General features: G+C 42.4%; 1 protein-coding gene across 7 annotated transcripts in view; it reads right to left on the reverse strand.

The window, feature by feature from the left end:
• Positions 1–22,656, reverse strand: part of Dnah11 (dynein, axonemal, heavy chain 11) — a 321,062-nt gene that overhangs the window by 126,775 nt on the left and 171,631 nt on the right. For 5 of the 7 annotated variants that reach the window (NM_010060.3, XM_017314946.2, XM_017314948.2 and 2 more), the window contains 10 exons: positions 19,054–19,227; positions 15,432–15,636; positions 13,950–14,115; positions 12,844–12,946; positions 10,536–10,775; positions 7,932–8,093; positions 7,501–7,694; positions 5,233–5,395; positions 3,979–4,102; positions 3,209–3,351 (listed from right to left, as the gene is read on the reverse strand). In NM_010060.3, the coding sequence (NP_034190.3) occupies positions 3,209–3,351; positions 3,979–4,102; positions 5,233–5,395; positions 7,501–7,694; positions 7,932–8,093; positions 10,536–10,775; positions 12,844–12,946; positions 13,950–14,115; positions 15,432–15,636; positions 19,054–19,227 (1,674 nt within the window). Of the gene's footprint in view, positions 1–3,208; positions 3,352–3,978; positions 4,103–5,232; positions 5,396–7,500; positions 7,695–7,931; positions 8,094–10,535; positions 10,776–12,843; positions 12,947–13,949; positions 14,116–15,431; positions 15,637–19,053; positions 19,228–22,656 lie in introns of those variants that run through there. The other 2 variants (XM_017314947.2, XM_006515464.4) reach the window with 2 other exon arrangements.

A 22,656-nucleotide genomic window follows, 5' to 3' on the forward strand; every position in this document is an offset into this window, starting at 1 on the left:
CAAAATGGATGTGTGAAATCAAAAGCCAAGAGAAGATATTAATGTGAAGCATGAGAGACTTCCTGCCCAAGTCAGGATCCAGAAACAATCACTGCTAGCATCAGTGTTTGAACTTTTCTTTCACAGTCCTCTCCAAGGCAAGTAGATAAGCCACACAGTCAAAATGCATTTGTTCCTGAAGGCTATATGACATCAACCAACTCCTAGAAAGTGCTTTAAGAGCTTCTAAACAGGTGGTGCAGGCCTGTAATCCAGCACTTGGAAGGCTAAAGCGAAATGGTTGCAAGTCTGAGGCTAGCCCAGGCCAAGTCATAGGTAACACCAGGTTACCAGGTTAACCAGGTCTCAATTAACAAAAAAGCTGGTTGCCCTGCACATGTAATTCTAGCAAGTGTGAAGTGGGAGGCAAAGATAGGGAAATCCTAGAAGTCCAGCTTGGCCAGCCTACCTGGTGATGTTCTAGTGTGCTGAGAGACCCTGTCTCAAATCAAAGATGGAAGGCATTGGATAAATGAAAGTGGAGTTGCTCTGATCTCTAACTCACATACATACATCTACAGTGTACACATGTATCTGCACATATATGCACCCCCATGAACACACTCACACATACATATACATGAAAACTAGCAACCAAATTGATAAAACAGGAGATAAGATTGCTAGTCACAAAATTAAAAGATAATATTTTTTCATATTAAAATAAGAGACAGTTTATCAGAACAGCAGAACACACTATATAATAAGAATCAAATCCCCCTTACAGAAATGAAATAATTAGCATGATTTAGTCAAAATTAAGATGGTGGAAGAATGTGACAATATGATTCTAGTGCTTATTCACACGTACGAACACATGAGAATAAGGAAAAGCTTGATCAGAAACAGTAATTAGATACTAGAGTACGTAAGAAAGTATTGCTAATTTGCATAGGGCAATGTTGAAACCAGTCATGCTTAGCACGGAAAGAGAATGGAGAATCTGGAGAGACTGTAACTGCATCTATTCCTGATTTAATATGGGTGATGCCTGAAACTGTTGGGAAAGAAACATGCTACATTAAGATAAAGATATCCTTGGGGGCAAAATAACCTGATGTCTCTCAGCTTACTCTTCACCACATAGAGCAGGAAATATTTTCTAGAGGTAGCACTCCTTTAAAAACTAAATCGTACCTATCTTGTGATTGTTAACTCTGGGATTCTTCAACTCTCTGATGGCATGTAAGCAACACACACTTAGTAGAAATCATACTGAGGATCATGAATGTTAACCAGGCTGGTGGCATGGAGGCAGCTGTCTTCTGATGAGGACCAGTCATCCTGTTTTGAGGGCCTAGTGCATTGTGAGGCTAAGCTATAACATCCTACAGGGGAATGCATTTTCAACTTACAATATTTGACCTATGGTGGGCTTACTGGGACATCACCCTGTGGTGAGCTGAGGCACTCTTGTGTTCCCAAAATAATTTTGAATGTTATATCAGAAAAAAATGTGTGAAAATCAAATACACGCCGTCCCCCCCTTCCCCCCGGCCCATTGTAGCTGTGACATACTTATGGTCACAAGGACAACAGCTCATGATATTTTGAGAGGGGTGAGCTCTAGTTTCCTGAAACAGGTAACCAGATGTTTTTCTTCTTCCTCCTCTCCCTGATTGGAATATAAAGGTACTCTGTGGCTCTGTGATGAGGAGGAAGGAGGCATCCAGATGATGCTAAGACTGATGAGACCATAGGTCTCCAAGGACCAGGCTGGGCTGGCAGGTGGGAGAGGTCCTGAGGTGCTCTTAGCTGGATTAGCTGGATTTTCTCCTATGTAGCCACAGTGAGTTGCAACTTTCTCAAGGCCAGAGCTTCTCAAATTTCCCAAAGCTGCGACCTCTCAATACAGTTCCTCATGCTGTGGTGACCCCCAACCATAACTCTGTTCATTGCTAGTTCACAACTGTAATTTTCTACTGTTATTAATCATAATTTGAATATATCATATGCAGGATATCTGATAAGTGACTCCATGAAAGGATCATTCAACCCCAAAGGGGTTGTGACCCACAGGTTGAGAACAGCTTCTCTAAGCAAGATAATCTTGGAAGACGAGGCAGGGTAGCACATGCTGCCTAGTATTGGGTAGATAGAGGCAGGAGGATTGCTGGGTCCCAACTTGGCCTGGGCTACATTATTAGTTCTAGTCCAGAAAAAGAATGGGTAAAAGGTAATCAAAGAAGAAGAAAGAAGGAAGAAGGAAGAAAGAAGGAAAATGAGGAAGGAGAAAGTGGAGGGGGAGGAAAAGGAGAAGGAAGGAAGAAGGAAGGAAAAGGAGGAGGGAGAAGGAGGAGGAAGAAGAGAAGAAGGAGGAAGAAGAGGGGGAAGAAGAGAGAGAGGAGGAAGAGGAGAAAGAGGAGGAGGAGGAGGAGGAGGAGGAGGAGGAAGAGGAGAGTTTTCTAAGCTGACAAGAAACTCCCAAGGCTGTCATTACCCTGTCTAAACTTAATAGAAGAGCAAGTTTCCTTAGTGGTCTGTGATTTGGATGTTCACGCTATTGTTATTGAGTAATCCTGGACTGAGTTTAGAAGGTTCAAATCCAAGATTCAGTTGCCTCAGAGGCTTCTCCCTAAGGAACGGAACATTTCTGGCTGGTGTCACTCTTGCTGTCCATCTATCCCTCTCCAGTGCCTCATGCTCTGTAGGTAGCACAGAGCCTTCCACTGCATTGGCAGGCACACATATACTAGAAGCAGCAGCAAAAAAAAAAAAAAAAAAAAAAAAAAAAAAAAAAAAAAAAATGCCCCTGACTTAAGTTCCTACCAGTGCCAGACAATGGAACACCATTCCTCCAGGGATAAACCTATTCCCATTAAGGAGGAGGCTGTTCCCTTGTGCCTTCCCATGGACCTATTTATACTTGTCCCATAGGAAAGTTCTTGGTGACATGCCTTACTTCCTACAACAATGTCAGCTCCTTTAAGACAGAGGAATGTGGCTTTAATATCACACTGAATATACTGCCCAGCCCAGGGCTTCCCGGGGGCTCAACACCACACTTGGTCTCAGGGACACACACTACAGACACAGCTTAGATAAATGCACCAGTTCCTTCAAAGAAGTCACTGAAACTCAAACCATAACATGTGTCCTGACTGAGATGCATATTCAAGTGTCAACAACAGCTTTAAAGCAATACAAAGGTAAAGCAAACATTTCTCACTTTGAGCTGTTGTCGGACTCTGGCCAAAAAGAATGCCCAACAGTTTTCCCTGGAGTCCACTAAGCCGAGGCCTCGAACTTCATTACGAATCCCGGAAATGATCTTGTCCATATCTTCATCACTGAACAGATCTGGGATGTCTCCTATCCCCAGAGAATGAGCAGAATTATATAACAATCTTACAATTTACATTTTACAGTGGATTTTCTCATGTTTGAAAAGCTTGCTAAGATGAAGCAAGCTCCATTTAAAGACAAAGTTTGAAATTAGAGTGACTTTTTTTTTTTTTTTTGCCTTTTGTTCTGATAAGACACAGAACTCACTGAGAGCAAGTAGTTACCTGCACACTCACTAGACCTGCATATCCTGAAGACCCACACTCCATCAGACGCACAAGCCTCTGAGAACTGTGCTCCCTGGATGTGCACACCATCTAGATACATACTGAATTGGGCCCTTACACTTACAAACCTACACAGACCCTAGACCTGCACCCCGCTGGGCCAGTGCACCCTCTCCACCCCTATACCCTCCAGACCTGCACAAGGAGGAATAACATTTACTTCAGTTTGGGCCTCTTGGAGGTACTTCTCATCCATAAGCTGACTAAGGAAGCAATATAGCTCCAATTAGTTAGGTTTATAGCTTTCTCCCCAAAGACTGCCCTAGCAAACATCTCAAAGACAAATTATCTCTCTTTAAAGTTCATTGAAACTACAGATAATTTGTCACTGGGAAAGATCTTTCAAGAAATGTGTCCATTTAATCACCCGATGCCAGCAAGTCGTTAATCAGCACGAGGAAGCTCTCATCTAGAACGTGGGCATCTGTCAGCAGGAACACGGTGGGCATGTTTTTGGCTCCAGTTCTGACGTACAAATTGGCCAGATCTACCTGTAAGGGAAGGGCAACATTGCTCATGGTTTTGTTAGAATGCTGATGTGATGTTGGAGCGTGCAGCTGAGTGCTGGGAGGCACTGAGTGAAGAGGATGCGGGGCAGTGCCTGTGCCTCCCCTCCCAGTGACCTGTCACATCACCTCCAACTCTAGCATTTACTAGTGAGCATCATGTGATTTGGGGGAGCCCAGGGATGCGCCATGTCTTCCTTCTAACAGAGCGGATGGGAGCTCAGTCACACCTCTGTCAAGTTGCACAGTGGCAGTCCTTTGCTCACTCCAATAGTTGCCTCTTCACTGAAAGTAGTTTTGCTTCATTATTTGGCCAGCAATATTAAAAGCATTTTTTAAAAAAAAAGTATAAAATAGACTTTGCCACAAACTCTAGGCATTGCTTTGTAAGTATTACCATGGATTGAAAAGCAAATATTTAAGGACACAGAATAGTTTTCAGTTGCTCTCATCCAAGGGGGAAGAAAACTTACCTGAAATTCCAAAGGAACTATCTTTCCTTTATGCCCTTTGTCATATAAGGACATGAATAGCATTGAACACTGAGACCATTTATGGCAGAAATAAAAGCATGTTTGTATATTGAAGACAATATTCTTTTCTAGTCAGGCTCATGTTATTGAACCTATATTGAAATTATATAAATGTATTGTATATTTGACGATGAAGATAAAGGCATCAAAGGCATCTGCAGAGATCCCCTCTCCCTGTAGGGTTGGGGGTTCCTGCCCACCTCTCAGAGCTGACATGGATTCACTATCAGTTTATGCTCTGTCTGCCAGACAAACGGGCCAGAAATTCAATCAGCCCTCCATAGCCACAGATCTGGCCAACAGCAAACAAACAATCAGAACAAAAAATTTGAGAGCACTTTGTGTGTATTCATCACCTACAGCCTGTTTTCTCTTGTGGTTTCTCCCTTAGCACTGCAACATAGTAACTACTGATGTATCATTAGGTATTGTAAGCAACCTCGAGGTGATTTAAAGCACATAGGACCATGTTCAGGCTACTGAAGGAAGGTGACCATCCTCAGACTTGAATTGCATCAGGATCCAGGCCCTAGTTTCTATGGATAACAGTGAATGACTGCCCTGCCTGCCAACTTTCCTCACCCGAAGCTCTTGGGCCCCATAGCCTTCCGTCAGAGTGATCTGAAAGACCTCCAAGCTGCAGATGTAAGCTGCCAGCCGGGACAGGCTCTGCTTGCCACTGCCTCCAACGCCAATCAAGAGGGCGTGGCCTTGAGGGATCCGAAGGATGCGGCTGATTCTACACCTGGAGAAAGAGAGTAGCAGCCCCCATCATAGTCATGACATAAAATGTCCTGAGTGGTATTTGCTTTATATTTTAGATAAATGTGTAGGTTTATGACGAAATGCCAATTTTATTGGAATCATTCAATCTCTGTTTGTATGCTTCCTCATCAAACAAAGACAGCATCTAGTTTCTAGTTATTTTCTTAAAAAATTCCCCAGGAGTTATATTTTGAATTCTTGCTGTATTAATACTACTTGAATACACACACACACACACACACACATGCTCCAAGCTTGGTGATTCCCTTAAACTCTATGTCATATGACCATAAAAACAAAATAATCTTGGGAAAGATACAGCAGAGGATTCCCAAGTCCAAAGACAGGCTTTGGTTGCATCTTAATGCATGCTTCCAAGTTTTTATATAACAGGACTCACTAAGTGGCAGCATCCCTTTCTTTGAAGTTTAAGGACACTTTACATTATCTCTAATGTTGAGTCAAGCACCTTTAATCTCATAATCCCTGATCAAAGAAACACTTTATGGCTTGGGCCACTGAGAATCCCATACTAAAGATCCTATGAGCTTCCCTGTATGGGAAGGTTTTTTTGTTGTTTTTTTTTTCCCCCTTCAGTGTTGGAGGACGTTGGTTTCACCTGCCACATATGGTGTCAGAGTATCATGACCCCACAGGGAACAGTGTGGCCAGTAATTCACTGGTTCCCACCTAAGCTCCCCTTGTATGTGTAATTATGGGATCACTGGAAAGGCACAGTGGAACTATTGATACTCACCAAGCTTACAGCAAGTGACGGTGGGGAATGATGGTAGTGAGCCCCTCACATTTTCCTTCAGTCCCAAGTCTAAACATTTTATAATAACTCCTCTGAAACTCAAATTTCCTGTAGTTCACCCCATCCATATCCACCCCATTCACATTCATTTTCATAAATATTTTTCTTATTTTAATGACTTAACTTTTTAAGTTTGTAACTCTTGTCCCTTGTCTTCAAGGCTCCTTACCTCTGTTATAAGAAAATGTTCTGTGTACATAAGGCCTGTTCAGCCTCTCCAGCCTTATCATATGTTGCTTGCCTTGTTTTAAACCTATGCTACATAGACTATAGCCACCGTTATCTTTACTCTGTTATTTGAGCATTCAAGAGTCAGAGTTACAACAGCCCTCTGCGATGTGCTTCTCCCAAATCTTTCTATAATACGGTACACTTATCAGGTAGATCTCAGACTAATGCTACCGCCTCCCTCAGATACCCAGTCTCTCTTTAGAAATCCAATAGAGATTGAGCCTCCTTCATACCGAAATTGTAAGTGCTCTAAAGCCCAAAACATCTTATGGGTCTAGGAGACAGACTACAGTAAAAACTCAGCTACACTAAAAGTACCTGGATGCCATGTGCAGAAAGTTTAATATCAAAAGTAAACAAATTTGTGAGTCAGATCCAAGTACATGCATACTTCAAAGCCTGAAGAAAAGGTCAGAAACTCTACCCATTTTGCTCCCAGGCCTTTGGTTGAGACTCTCTCATACTACATCTTCTGTTTACCTGTTGCATTCCTGGGCATGAAACACTACTCTTAGGCAGTTTTCTTGTTCATTTGCTCATGTTCTAGAAAATGTTCACCTGGAGCACTCTGTATTCAAACTTCACTGAAGAAGGGATTGGATGGAGGTGTCCTAACCAGGACAGGAGCCTTGATGGCCAAGATCTACCCCAAGGCAGGCCACCTCCTCTAATTTTCTCCTAAGAAGACATACGTACCCTTTTGTTTTCAAAACCGCTGTCAAACATTAAAAGAACTGGCCATGTTACTACCTGGAATGCAGTAGGCACTCAGCATGGCCTACTTAATCCATGAAAATCAGGTTAAGTCCGATAAGTCCTACCCACAAATCCCACAAACACTTTCTGTTCCTCTTGCTTAATACCTTTCTCTGACAGAACTGCAGTGAAACGAAATGTTTTGATTGGATCTGTGGCCCTTTAGAAAATAGTTTTCCTACATGTACACGATTAAGACTGTGACATAATTTACAGCAGTGCCTATTTTAATGCTGCAAGAACAGTTGCTGACTGATAGCCATCATGGCCAATTCACTCACACGTGTTGCATGGCGTCTTCAAATAGCACCAGGTGCATCGCTGAGTGGAGTTCGTTGTAGTTGTCTACCATCTCCATAAGAACTGCCTTTAGCCCTTCCCAGTCCTTCACTGGCATGTAACAAGGGTCTTCCCCTCCACTGGCAAAGTGACAATAGACAAGGGGCTGCCGCAGCAGCGCATTAGCATCTACACCCTGCAGAACGAAGCACAGACCATGGTATGAGAGCCACCTGAAGAATCACAATCTGGCAGACCTGCACATGAGGAAGTAGGGCCTTGCCCCTTAATCCGGACCCAGTGTGTCTGTGAATCTCAGACGCTGCAGAAAATGGCAGTATGCTTGCTCATCTGCGGCTCACAGACTCTCTAATGCCAGCCGTGTACCAGCTGGAGCCCAGAGAACAGAGACCTCTCACACTTATGCACTTACTTTAAAGTACTTATGGGCAGTTTCCAGCATTTTCCTCTGAAATAAGTCAAAATCGTTTGTGTCTATCAGTCTGTCTCCATAAACACGTGACGTTTCATGAAGCCACAGGCGTGCTAAGTCTTCCAGGGATTTTAAACACTCAGGAGAAGCAAATAAAATCCCCTATATAAGTGGAATAGGGAACACAGCTTTAATTCAGAGGACAGTGTCATTCTAAATAAATAATTTTAGTATTCGTTTAACTCTATACTGAGTTTAGCAATTGGAAAGAAACAAGCAGGCAGGAGTGGGTATATATATACATGTGCAAATAAAACTCATTTCAGATAAACAGGAGCATGAGAGTTTAGTATCATACCCAGTTTTTTTTTTTTTTTTAATTGTGTCTTTGTGTACCACTTGAGTGCCTAGTGCCTTTGGAGGCCAGAAGATGATATCAGGTTGTCCGGTATTAAAGGTACAGATGGTTGTGACCCAGATGTGGTTACTGGGAATTGAGCCTGGGTCCTCTAGAGGAACAGCCAGTGCTCTCACATGCTGAGTCATCTCTCTATCCCTCATCATACATGAATTTAAAAAAATGATTAATTATTATTGTATATGCATGGGGATTTTGCCTGTATGGATGTGTACCATGTGTGAGCAAAATTCTCAGAGTTCAGAAGAGGGAGCTAGATTCCTTAGATTTGGAGTTATGGATAGTTGTGAACCACCATGATGATGCTAGGAATTGAATCTGGGACCTCTCCAAGAGCCACAAGTACTCTTAACTCCTGAGCCATCTCTCCAGGCCCCTCATCATAACCACTTTAAGCAATGTAACTAAAACTATTTCAAGTCAGTGGGAGCTAGTTGACATATCTCTGCATATATATATATATATATCAGTCTCTAAAGAATTTTATGAAACCCAAATGCAATCAGAATGAAGTAACAGTATACAATCAGAATAAAGTTTCCTTGTCTTTAATCGGTTGATGCTAGCCAACCTAACTCGTTTACTTCACAAACAAAACAAAAACCAAAATACCCAAAGCTGAAGTGTAGCTCATCCTGGAAGGTAGACACAGGATTAGCATGGATTCACTATGCCTCCTGTGCCCACCAACATTGCACTTCAGCATCTGGGTGCCGGTGACCTGAGAGTAGCCAGCTTGCTCTCCACCCATGAGAACAGGAGGATGCTGTGGAGAATCAGCCTGAGAGAGGCTGACAGTGTTTGAAGGTATCAGATGCAGTTGTCAGCCTGGACCTGAAGGCTAAGCAGGCAGGATCATATCCTAGGTCACCTTTTCTGCTAAGGGGAAGACTTGCTTTAGACAAGACTTTACTAAGCAGAGCCTTTCTGACAGGTGCTAGAGAGAAGCAGATGGGAAAGCAAATAGCCTGTGTTATCACGAGCTATTGCCTGCTGCTGTGGTAAAGTTCTGAGGCTGTTGTGGAGTGATTCTAAAGAGAGCTGCAGAAGTCTTGGAAGTTTTCTCATTTTTCTCCTGCACAACAGAACTTTGAGTTTTAGGTGACTTCCCAGGGACTTCACTGTACATCGTAGTGTACGCCACATCCACTTTAGAAATTCCAGAACTTCTATTCCCTCTTTAGAATTTCCATTATATAATTAATAGTAAACATTACCCCCTTTACTACAGGCTACAGTTTGGATCTCAATGGCCCCTCACCCCACTTTAGGTCACGAGGGCATGCCTTTGAGAGGGATAATGGAACCCTAGTCTGTGTCTGTCCCTAACACACTATGCATTCAAGATAATTTTTGATATGAAACAAAATGATCCATAATTTAAAATTCCATGTCTAATATGTGTTTAAAGTGATAACATTGATGTTTTATGCAAGACCATGACCAATTTCTCTCATTTGACACCTAAAAAGCCATTAATTTACAAAGTTCAAATTTCTACTTTACTGTTTTTGTTCACTCACTATCTACCGTGGTCTGTATGTCTCCCTGGGGCGTGTGAGACAGACAGATCAGTGGGTGAAAACCTGATGATCTGAAGCCCCAGGACTCTTGTAAAGGTTAAAGGAGAGAGCTAGCTCCATAAAGTTGTCATCTGACCTCCACAAGAGCGTGTAGAACACGCCCTCCCACCACACACTAAATGAAAAAGTACTTAACTGCCAATGTGGATGTATGAAGAGGTGCGGTCTTTCCTAAGAGAGGTGACCTCATATGAGCAGTTAACTGTGTGTCCTTATATCCTGTCTGCCGTGGACAGACACAATGTTCAAGGCACCATCAGAACAGGCCTGTAGTAGATGTTGAACTTGCTACTACCTCGGCTGTAGACTTCTCAGAACCACTGAACTAAGAACAATAAATTCGCATTGCTTTTGAATGACCAAATCTCAGGTACCTTGCTGCATTAGCACAGATGTATAGTGCAACCTGAAGAGACTTCCTCCACCCCAACCTCACCGACGAAAAAGACAGAGCAGCTTGTCATGTCACCTCACAGAGAGGTTTATGAGTAAAAATGAAAAACACATGAGGCAATAAAGCATAGTTTGAAACTGAAATCATTCTATAAATGAATGCCAGGATTTACTCCGATACTCAAGAAGCTAGTTTGCCAGTTGAGGTACCTGGAAGATGTTTGATAAGTCTCTTAGATTAAAATTGTAATGGAATTTAATAGCTGTAGGCACAAAGCTCTCTGCCATCATCTGATGAAATGCGATTGTTGCCTGGATCAAAGAGGGGCCAGCCCTGAGAACTGATGGGCAGAATGCTTGTTGCTGGAGATAGAAGCTGAAGATCTGACCATAGATGGTGGTCAGCGCATCCAAAGATGGAAAGTTGAATGCAAACACAGTGAAATGTCTCTGTAAAAGAATTTGTACAAAATAGAGTTGACAGTCAAAGCAGAGCATGCATAAAAAGCAAACAAACAAAACAGTTGGTTTTTACTCTCTTCTTTACTTAGGATCACTGCTGTGTAACCCGTTACTGCCATTTTCCCTCACCCTGGGTTTGGCCACATGACCTGTTTGACCCCATAGACAGAATGCTAGTCACTGGCAAGGCATGGTCTCCATCTTTGTTCACTTAAGCCTCTGACTTTCCCTGAGCTTTTAAAGTTTGTGAAGGATGAAAGATCCAGAAGGCAGAGTTATAGTTTCATTGTCACCACTCTGACCTATGCCACCCAAGATCAGCTGAGAGTCATACCCCAGACATTCAAAGTTACCTAGACAAGTCCAGCAAAGACAGCTAGCTTACCTGCAGGAATTGGCTAAGTGAAAGAGTACCTTTTGTGTAGTTATTGTGATGGCTTGGGTAACTAAAAGAAGGCAATCTAAAAAGTGATTCTCTCTATAGACTATATTGGAGAATAACAAATTGTTGAGATAATAATACGATCAGTGATTAAGAATTAAATATCCACAATATGGAGGAGATGCCTAAAATTTAACAGCAAAAATTTTAACCCAAAAATGACTAAAAAGATTTTTAATAACATCTCCCCCAAAGAAGATATACAAATATACAAAGAATGCATGAAAAATACTCAAATCTCCGACTACCAGAGAAACACAAAAACAGAACTATAATGATATTACCTTACTCCCATTATCACTGTTGCTAAAAAGAAGCAAAGCAGGAATTGTGTGCTGACAAAGATGTGGAGAAACCTTGTGCACCATGGGTGGGGGTGACAGGTTACATGGTGATTGAAAGAACAAAATGACAGATTCTCAAAAAGCTACAAACCAAATTACTGTCTAATTTGTAGTTCCACTCCTGGGTAGATAGACAGTTGAAAGAACTGAAAACAGATTTCCAAGAGATATTTGTGTGCCTGTGTTTTAATTTACCCTAGTAAAAATATGGAAGTGACCCAGTGTTTACTAGTACTAGTGCACAAAATGCAGCATCCTCCAGGCTACGAAAGGAAATTCTGCAATATGCTACATGTGTGAACTTCAGCACAACACTAAGTGAAGCACACCAGTCCTTAGACAAACAGTGTAGGTCTCCTCTTATAGGAAATACTTAGAGAAGTCAGGGTTACAGACACAGAAAGAGGGATGGTGTCTTCCTGGGCAAAGAGGAAGAGAATATCAGAGGAGAGGGCAACAGGGTGTCATTGCTAATGGACTGAGTTTCAGTTTCATATCAGAGTCTCACAGAGACAGATGGTGTGGCATAAGAAAGCACCTAGTACACTCAATTGCACACTTAGAATAGTTGGTTACACTAATAAATTATATGTGACATGTATTTAACCACAATAACAAAACAGAAAAAAATGGTTTTCAAAAGATTAAATGGTTGCAGGGATGCAGAGGCAAAGAAAGGGTGACCACATAGCAAACCCATCTTCAGGCAGAGGAACTATTTTATGTGATATTTTAGTGGTGGACACCTGTCATTATACATTTGTCAACCCTACAGAACATGCAAGACAAAGAAGAAACCCCAGTGGAAACTCTGAGCTTTAGTTTGTAATTATGTGTCAACATCATCCCATTAAATGTAACAAATGCAAGAGGTTAATAAGAGTTCAAATGTAGCAGGTGGTGGGTGGATGAGGGACTAGACAGAAATTGTTCTGACTCATTTTGCTATAAATGTAAACATTAACTAAAAATTTTATATTGACTGGGGAAGAACACATCTACTTAATTAACTGGAAGTGGGACAGTAACTTCATAAGCACTAAGAAACAAGATGTGGTGTTCTGTTGAGAGAAAGTCTCATTATGAAGCTCAATCTTCCTTGGAATTCATTGTAGCTTAGGTTGGCCTTGAACTCCTAACATGGCTGCCTTAGCCCGCACTCTCAACCTCCCAGTGCTGGCATTTCAAGAGTGTGCCAACATACCCAGCATGATCTACAGCTTTGAATATGACATACGAGGGCACTGGGGAGAGTGCTGTGTAAACCCACCTGCAGCCTTGGGTTGACTGTGAAGCTGCCCACCATGGGATTCATGCAGGCTACGTACTGGCAGTTGCGGATTTCCTTGAGCATAATTTTATGTCGATCGTACCTACGGAACAGGAAACAGAACCTCAAATCCAAAAAAAAGCCAAGGTGACAAAACAGTAAGCCACCAGCTCGTGAAGGATTTAATCACAGATACTTTAACTTCACAATAATTCTGTAAGCTTGACCTTCTGCACCGTATCTGAGGGACATCAAAACTGTACCTCGGAGAATGGAAGATGACAGAATGTGTTGGAGCTCTAACGTGTCAATATAAACTATTCCTAGTTATTGATTCTCATGTGGCTCTTACCATGGGTGGAAACCACGCTGTTCTCATAGTAAAGGTTAGTGGGTGGTCTGGGGACCCCTCATCCTGTGTTTACTGTCAAGGATAGTAAAGTAGAGTGCCCAGATCTGATCAAATATTCACAGCCTACAGGGTAAAGCCAAGATTTTCTTCAATAACTTAGTGAGACTTAATTTCTATACAGTTGCTATGTTGCTCAGCTACTTTTCAACCCAATCTCGCAAAGATATGGAGGGAAACTGTATTGTTTTATAGGACGATATGATATATAGAGGGGAGCTGGGAAGATGGCTCAGTCAGTAAGGTTCTTGCCACACAAGCATGAAGACCTGATTTTAGATCTCCAGCATCCAAGTAAGAGCCAGGCATGACAGTTTGCACCAGTTCTCATAGCAGTTGACACAGGAGGATCTTTGGCCCCAACTAGTCTAGAACCAGGGAGCTCCAGGTTCATCGAAGTACTTTGTGTCAAAAAACAAGATGGTGATCTGGTATCTGGTGTAGATCTCCGGCCACCACATGTGCACACATCTGTACAAACATATACGTACAAACATGTACACACACACACACACACACACACACACACATGTACACACACACATATACACACACATACACATGCACAATGTTACAAATAGAAGATACAAAAAATGCTCCCAGAAGATGAAGCAATCCAGGACAATTCTGTTTTTAAATGTCCCTCCACTGTAAGGATGAGGTTTCGATAGGCAGTAGAACACAGGGGCTTACTTACCAGTGCCCATAGTCAATATGCTGCCGAAGCAGCGCATGAGGCTGGATAGTGCCATACAAATCCACTTCAGGCATGTTCAGATCATCAATGAAATAAACCAGTTTTTTATTTCCTTTTGGACCATAGTTACGACCAGCTTTTTTCTCTAGAGGTTTTTCAAGAATTCCTAAAAATAGATAGATAATTTTGTCTACAAAATGGCTGATGGGATGTCACATTCCTGTCTTTACTTATTTCCCCTCCAAATTCTTCCTCTTTCATGCTGATTTGTTTATGTCATGTTGCTGGTTTCCCATCAAAGATATGTCTCTGGCTGCAACTGTCTGTAAACTTGGTCCCCGCTTATCTCCTTCCTGTTAACTAGAGGTCACCCACCCAAGTGCGATGTGGTGTTTTTCCTGTGTCTGTGACTCTGTGTTACTGATGACTCTGAGTCAGGGTTGGAAGGGGTCCTGAGTACTGTGTTTCTAAGATACAGTATCTAATCATGTTGACTCTGAAGACTGCAAATAACTCGGGGACAAGGAAGACTCTGTGTGTGTGTGCGCGAGCACGCACACACATGTTGTTATAGCCTGCTGATGACAATTACTTATTGTTATTCATCATTTGTTAAATAAACAAAGAAGTGCACAGTAGATAAACACCTTTGGCAAACAACTGTTCCACGTTTCCAGATGCTGGATGGTTAGTTCCATTGCCTCTTGTGCCTCTTTCTATATACATCTCTACACTATCTCTTAGACATAGACACACAGAGAGACAGATACACACACTCACAGAAAGACAGATAGATAGACACACACACACACACACACACACACACACACACGTACAAGTAGATCTGTGACTGAATGACAAAGTCACTAAGATGGCTCAGTGGTCCTGTTGCCCTGAGCTTGATCTCTGGGTCCCAAAGAATGGAAAAATAGAACTGACTCCAGCAAGTTGTTCTTTCCCTTTAACATGTGTACCACCCACACACTAAATAAATGCAATGGAAAAATGCAATTAATAACTCAAAGTTGGGCACATCATTAATATACTTTTTCCCCTGAATCAATTCCTTGTTTGAAAGAGGAACAAGAGGATCCTCTTTAGCACCCATGTATTGCCAGTTCCATGATTTAATTACAGGGAATTAAATGGTTTAGAGGTGACATAATTATCACTGTGAATGTAAATTTTTAGTATATAAAGTAATAACCCAACTAGACCATGAGTGAAATAAAGGTCAAACTTAGCCAGGCATGGTGGCACATGCCTGTCACCCTGGCACTGAGGAGGCTGAGACAGGAGTTCCAGGGAAGCCTGAGATATATGGTGATTCTTTGTTTGAAAACAAAACACAGAACAAACTCATAGCAATAGTTAAAATCTGTTTATCAAGGATGATGCTGAGTAAAAATTTACCAGAGATCTAAGCAGAGGTGTAGACCATAGCAAACTGTCCCTCTGTCTAGATGGAGAAGAGGCACTTACTCTGCAGGGCTGCTGATGTTGTGTAGTAGTTGAAAGGCACACAGGATACTATGTAGTTCTCAGAGAGACTTGCCAGGGTGTTGCTCAAAAAGACCGTTTTCCCCACTCCTGCATTTCCAACCAGCATTATCGGTTTGCCTTTGCAAAGTAGCAACTCAGTAAAATACCTCAGACGAGTTGTCTCTGGTGTGTGTACCAGAACTGTCTGGGAGAGAAAAAAAATCAGGAGAAAAGTCAGAGAAAGGCTAGGCATTACAAAGCTTCAGAGCTGACTCAACAGTCAATGTTTAATTAAGACCCAAGGAGCTCTCTGTACAAGTTCAAGTCCGGCAGAAAAGATTGAGTGGTAAAGACATCACAGCTTCCGGGAGGGCAGCTGGGTGGTGACATCAAGGGCTGTAGCAAAGGCAACTGATACATAGTTTCAAGGTGAAGTCTTACTCTCTGGTCTGTTTCTGTTTCCCAGAGCCCCTTCCTTCCCCCAGCAGTCTGAGGTCTCAGAGAGAATACAGTGGACTTGATACACAGTATCAGGCCCTCTTTGGAAGCTGACCAGACAGTAAGAAGTGAACTAAATGTGGAACAGTATTTTGGCCCAAATGGCACAGTCCATGCACAAGGGTTCAGTGCAAGGAGACCCCAGTAGAGTATTTACAGATCCAAGTGTAACTGAAACTGTCACATACTGCAATGTTAAGAAATTAAACTTCCATTCTTATACTCTAAAATTTGGCAGTTTATTAATATTTATTTATTACTGTACCATTATTTCCCACAGGTATTTAAAGATCATCTATGAGAATAAAATAAAATGAGTGAAAAATTAGGCTCAGACTTGCTGGCAAAATGGCTTAGCAGAAAAAGGTACCGACTGTGCCAGCCTGGCAACCTGGGGTCAGTCTTCAACAGTCAAAGGCAGAGAGATGATTCCACAAAGTCACATGCATTGTGCACATACACACACACACACACACACACACACACACACACACACACACAGAGAGAGAGAGAGAGAGAGAGAGAGAGAGAGAGAGAGAGAGAGAGAGAAATAAGAAGGAGGAGGAGGAAGAGAGGAGAGAGAGGAGAGGGGGGCAGGAAAAACAGGCTCAGAAAATATAGAACAAAATAAAATATTCAGACAAAAGAGAGACATAGAGACTGAATTCTGCACAATTGAAATATAGCTGCTATTTTGGTGCATTTCTTGGTGGTCATATGTAAAAGTGGTAAACATAATACAAATAAACATACACACAGACACATGGATACATGCCCAGACACATACATACAGACACAAGCACATGCACAAACACACACACACACACACACAACCCTACTTACAGGGTTGATTTTTGACATAAAAAAACACATATAATCATAACGGATACAGTTCCTCCTTGCTTGGGTTAGTGCTGATCCAAATACTCATCCAAATGGAGTATTCAGTGGGTCATTCCAGGCCATTGTCTTGCGATGACCATTTATCCCCCAACTTCCTTTTTAACAGTGACACCTAGCGCCTCCTGAAGACCATATTGTGTTCTGTGCTATTAAATAACACTAGACTTCTAAACATGCAAGATACTGCTTTCCTTTCTCATCCACGGTTGCCATCGCCAGATTTTTCTTTGTCTGTCAGCTCTTTTCTTCATATATGAATACCAGGAGTGAACACTTACAGAGCCAGGTGGCCTGCATTTAGCACGTACACACGTCATACAACCCGGACATCCATAGCCAGCCCGTGAGATGTGTCGGTTGCTTTTTCCTCCTCAGAGGAAAAACTTGGGAGGTGTCACAGCTAGCAACTGAGTACAGAGACTTCATTCAAATCCACCCTGTGGAGACTGAGCGTAGAATATGCTCCTAACACAAACAGCTCTTCAGAGCATGGACTTGAAGTCAGACTGATAGGTCACTGTGCTTGTACCAGCTGACCAACTCTCCCAGCTTAAAAAAGTTAACACTTTAACATTCAGGAAATGCTTTCAATCCCAGACAAATGAGAATCACTGGTCATCTTACACTCACTACCAAAATCACTGTACAAACATTTTCCAGTTCTGTTTCTCCACATATTAAATGGGGCCTAATGACTAGGTTCCTGTAAAGAATGCTAGTTAACTGCAGATAGGGAGATGGCTTTGCTAGCTAAATGTGGGCCATGTAAGCATGAAGATCTGGGTTTGGGTCAGTAGTACCCACATAAAAATCCAGGCACCATAGTGCCTTAAATCCCAGCACTGGGAAATCAGCCCTGGGGCTTCCCTGCCAGGTTGTCTTGCCAATGGTGAGCTATAGTTTCAATTAAAAATTTTTAAAAGATGGAGAAGTGATTGAGGCAGATTCTGTGTCAATTTCTGAATGCTCACATGTCCAGGTGCAAGTGTAGTCACACATAGGCACACATACCCACATCACACAGTCACACAACATGAACACATAGACACATGTACACACACAAACACACACAGGAATAAATTAGTTCCTAGATCTAAATTATTCAGAAAAGATCTCGATTTCCCCTGGTCCTGCTCCAACATAAAAAGAGGCTGCTGGTAGACAGCCACACTCGGTGCCATTGTATGTAAAGTAAGTATAAAACTTCCCAAGAAGAAAATTGATTTTTCGGTTCAATAAAATCTGTTGACTAAAATTGATTTTTCTTGTCCTCTTTTGAATATGATTGATAAGTTGCACCAAGCTTTCATAGCAGTTTTTGTTTTCAGGATTGTTTGGTGGGTTGTCAGTTTCTGCCAGCTAGAAAATACTGCTGAGCAGCTAAGTTTGAGGTAGGCTGGACAAGACATGCAGCAGAGATGGTAGTGAGCGTCCTAACACCGCACGTTCTGCCCAACTCTCCCTTCCTGCCAGCTCTAAAGTGATTCGAAATGAGAAATATATTAAAAAGAATGATATTAAGGAGGAATGAGAAATTGGTCACACACACACACACACACACACACAAATCTAATCTCAGAGAGATGGGGATGGGCCATGTAGAATGAGAAACAACGAAGAAAGATTAGTGTAGAATCGTTAGCTGCAGGGAAAATGTGGAACACTGGCACTGGAAAGATCAAACACATCCCTTTGTGGTAAATGAAGGAAGTTCTATGTGAAAAGTGACTATACACACGCACACATACACACACACACACTCACACACACATACACACACATTTTATATATATATATATATATATATATATATATATATACACACACATACACATATAAAAACTATATAGTCATATATATCATTATATATATTCATATATATAGTTATATTATAACTTTATATAGGCAAGGAAATAAGAATCATATCATTGAGTTAATTAAACTCTGCTCTGGTTTTACAAAGCTTGTATGGCTTCTAGGAAATTATAAGAAAGTGGTTCCCATGGGATTATGCTGAACTAAAGGGCAAAAAGTCTGCAGAAATATTAACCTCCTCTCTAAGCATCCCTACAGCTGACTCTTCTCTCCCAGGAAAAAGTATAATTTCCAGAGCCTAGACCACAAAGACCCGTGCCTCTGGCAAAATAGAAGAACTGGGCTGTTTTCCTCCCAAGCCTCACAGGCACTCTGGAGCTGGGCTCCTGCTGCTCCACACACCTACCTTCAGGGGCGCATCAGCATCCATGGAGAACTGGGGAACCTTGTCAGTCCAAGGCAAAAATTTTTTAGTTTTGTGGTCCAGATAATAATCAAAGATGGTTCCCTGGGATGGAAACTTCACTGCTTTCATTTCCTTATGCCACCATCTACTGAAGTCGGCTTGATAATCAGAAAGCTACGAAGAATGGAGAACCCTTTAGCATAGTCTGGGAACACTACACAGCCCCTCCAAATTCTGTTCAGTGAGCAGTCTGTGAGGCACTGTGCCAAACTCCTAGACGGGAACTCACCAGGTTAAGTAAATCACTAGAGATCTGAGCTCCAAACAGTGATACCACTGTGTAGATACGATGTAGTAAGTGGCGGACAGCCGTGAGGGATAGAAAGCAGGCTTGACATGAGATTGAGAAACCCTTACAACACGCCTCATTATTCAAATCTAATGATGAACCACTGTACAAATCACTGTGCCAAGTACTGTGCCAAGTACTACCAGGCAGTAGAGACCAGCACTGCAATCCATTCCCACCCCAACTGATAGGGGCAGGACAAAAAAAAGAGCGGGGTGGGGGCGGTGGCGGTAGTAAATTATGTGATGGAAGTTCTGTCCTTCCTTTTGAGTTTCCAGCTTCTGGTTCCTTTTGCCACTTAACACTTTTTTTTCTTTTATAAAATGATGATAATGAAAAACACTATTTAAAAAAAAGTTTAAAAAGCTGGGCAGTGGTGGCACATGCCTTTAATCCCAGGACTTGGGAGGCAGAGGCAGGCTGATTTCTGAGTTCGAGGCCAGCCTGGTCTACAGAGTGAGTTCCAGGACAGCCACAGCTACACAGAGAAACCCTTTCTCAGAAAACCAAAAAAAAAAAAAAAAGTCTTCACTTTAATAAGTAACATATTGGCACCTCTGTCTCACTATCAAAAGCCTTCTTAAAACTTGGCCTATCATGGCATCTAGACCCAGAAGTATACAGGAAAAAGGGATGGAGGACAGTCTAGCCTTGGTTTCCAGCAGGACAGAACTGAGAGTCTGGCCGATGACCTAAAAAAGATTAGTTCCTGTCCCCCAGGGAGGACATGGGTAGCACCCCATTTCTACAATGGGGTGTTGTTTGATGTAGTAATATGTATAAGCTCTCTGTTTGCTGCTTGATTAGGATGTAGGATATAGAGAAAGAGGGACAGTACCTGTCCAGTGATGGCCTGGTCCAGCAACTTCTACATCAGCAGTGGCCTGGCCCAGAGACCCCAATGTCCTCAATGCCTTCATAAAATGAGATCTTTGTCCTCAGATGGTCTATCAGTTCCTATATCCTTGGAAAGCTGTGCCAGCAACTCATATATTCAGTGGCCTGTAGTAGGAACTCTTCTATCCTTGGGAGTGATCTGAAAACACTGGGGGTATTCATTGCCTTTGGAGATCTTGTACTCATATGAGACTTCAACGCCTATCTTTTGTTTGTTTGTTTTTTAAAGATGTATTTATTCTTTTGTGTGTGTGCACTGGTGTTTTAACAGTTGTTAAAAGCAGCCAGTGCTCTTAACCACTGAGCTATCTCCCTAGTCCCTCAACTTCCATTTTTTCCAGTTCTTGATTTGATGTCCCTATGTCCTTTGGCTATGGTGCATTTTAGTACTGGGCCCTCAAGAGCAGTCAGGCAGATGGAGACTGTGAATAATACGGGGTTGGGTGAGTACTCTCAGAGACCCTCCTCTCTCCACCTCCAAACTGTCAGAGCCCCTGCTCCTGCCACCAGCATCGATGTGCTCAGGTGTTACCCTCATTGAAATTATTTTCATAGCAGAAGCATGGGGTATTTGATCTCCCTACAAACTTTGGTCTGAAGCCAAGCTAATGTAGCTTTAAATAATTTGGACTATGCCTTACCTGGCTCTATTCTCTTCAACAAAATACACAGAGCTTCTCCTTTATTTCAAATTTTTCTTTGCCTAAAAATTCCATTATGAAAATGATTCTGTGATATATCTCTGACTGTTCAACATGCTATAATAAAGTGGTTGTCGGGTAAAGGAATCAAATGGGACATTTGCCCATCACTCAGGGGCAGGACTCCCAGAGGAATTAGCGTCAGACTTAGCCCTCAATGCTCACTCAGAGCAGCACTGGCCACTTGGAGATCATAGAAGGACATCTGGCAGGTGACACAGATGGAAAATGATCTGTGAGACTCAGCTTATTTATAGATGTGTGTTCTGTTAACTCGGTGGCAAGAAACAGAGCTGGCCCAGAGGTTCCATCACCAGTGAGGAATTTGTGGGTCACTCTCAGATGTATGCCTTCTGAGAGGGATTCCTGACTTATGCCTCGGGACATCTGGGAAGGCTGAAAGGCTAGCCAATAGCATGCAATTTTAACTGAAAAAGTCAGGGGCCCCTACTGGAGTACCATGGCCAGAGAAATGCTGAGGTACTGGGGAAGTACGTTCTTTGAAGAATTGCATGCTTAGGTAAGAACCATGCTGCAGCTACTAGGAGACCTGGGACAAGTGCTTTGACTCTCCAAGGAACAAAGTTTGGCTTTCTCTGCACACGGAGGACAACTTAAAGCAATGTGACAGAGATGATACCAGAAAGATCTGTACTTAGTGGATGCTGGAAGTGAGAACCACATGTCTCTGGTACTTGGTAACTCCCAGTGGCTTGTGTATGGGGCAGGTGGGGTGAGGTGTATACTTGTACAAGATGTGTTTCGAGTGTTTTCTGTAAGACATTAGAAACCCTTAAAGCTATGCCAGACTGCTATGCCAGGGGACAGATGTACCTGAAGCAGAAAGGCTATGGGAGACAATGGCCCCCAGCATTGACTATGTATGGCTCACAGATGATAACCCTGGAAATATACTCCCAGCTGATTGGTGGTGGGTTGACTGGAGGAAGGATACTTAGATGCTGTTGGAATCTTGTCCTATGACTACATTTTACCAGATCATGTGTGGAAATCATAACTACTATGACAATGGTATTGGGAAATAGCATCTTTGAGGGATGCTTAGGTTTAAGTGAAGTCATGGCAGGACCCGCAGGAAGAGGTGGGAGTCCTCATGAGGAGAGAAACACTGAGCAAACAGGCTCTCTCTGCTGTGAAAGGATACAGGAGGTGCCATGTATAACAGAGGAAGAGGTTTCATGAGAGCCCAGCTGCACTGTCCAATACTGTGAGAAATATACTGCAGTAGTTTAGGCTACCTCAAGGCATTATGAAGATCTGCCCAATTCAAGGTTGTAGGTATGTCTTAGAGAGGACAGACCACTCAGCTGCTTTGACAGCCACACTGACAGCATGTGAGGTACAAGACGAAGGACATTCCCAGGTCTTAACCAGGGAGGACTCTGTCACTGTGAAGGAGTGGGTACCACAGAGGAACAGAAAACTTGCCTATGGTCAGGAGAAGAAGTGTTGCTCAGGCACAGAGGTTGCATGGCACCAAGAGGTGACTCTGGTGGAAATGAACCTGAGCTCTGAAGGGTGACAAAAACTGTCACTCTGTATGGGGCACTGTGCTGAACTCCTAGGCTCAGAAGAAGGGCAGGCAATAGAGACAACTAAAAGTCAAACCACATTTTAAAACTCAGCCTCCACACA

Source organism: Mus musculus, chromosome 12 (assembly GCF_000001635.26).
Source record: "Mus musculus strain C57BL/6J chromosome 12, GRCm38.p6 C57BL/6J".
Lineage (NCBI taxonomy): Eukaryota > Metazoa > Chordata > Mammalia > Rodentia > Muridae > Mus > Mus musculus.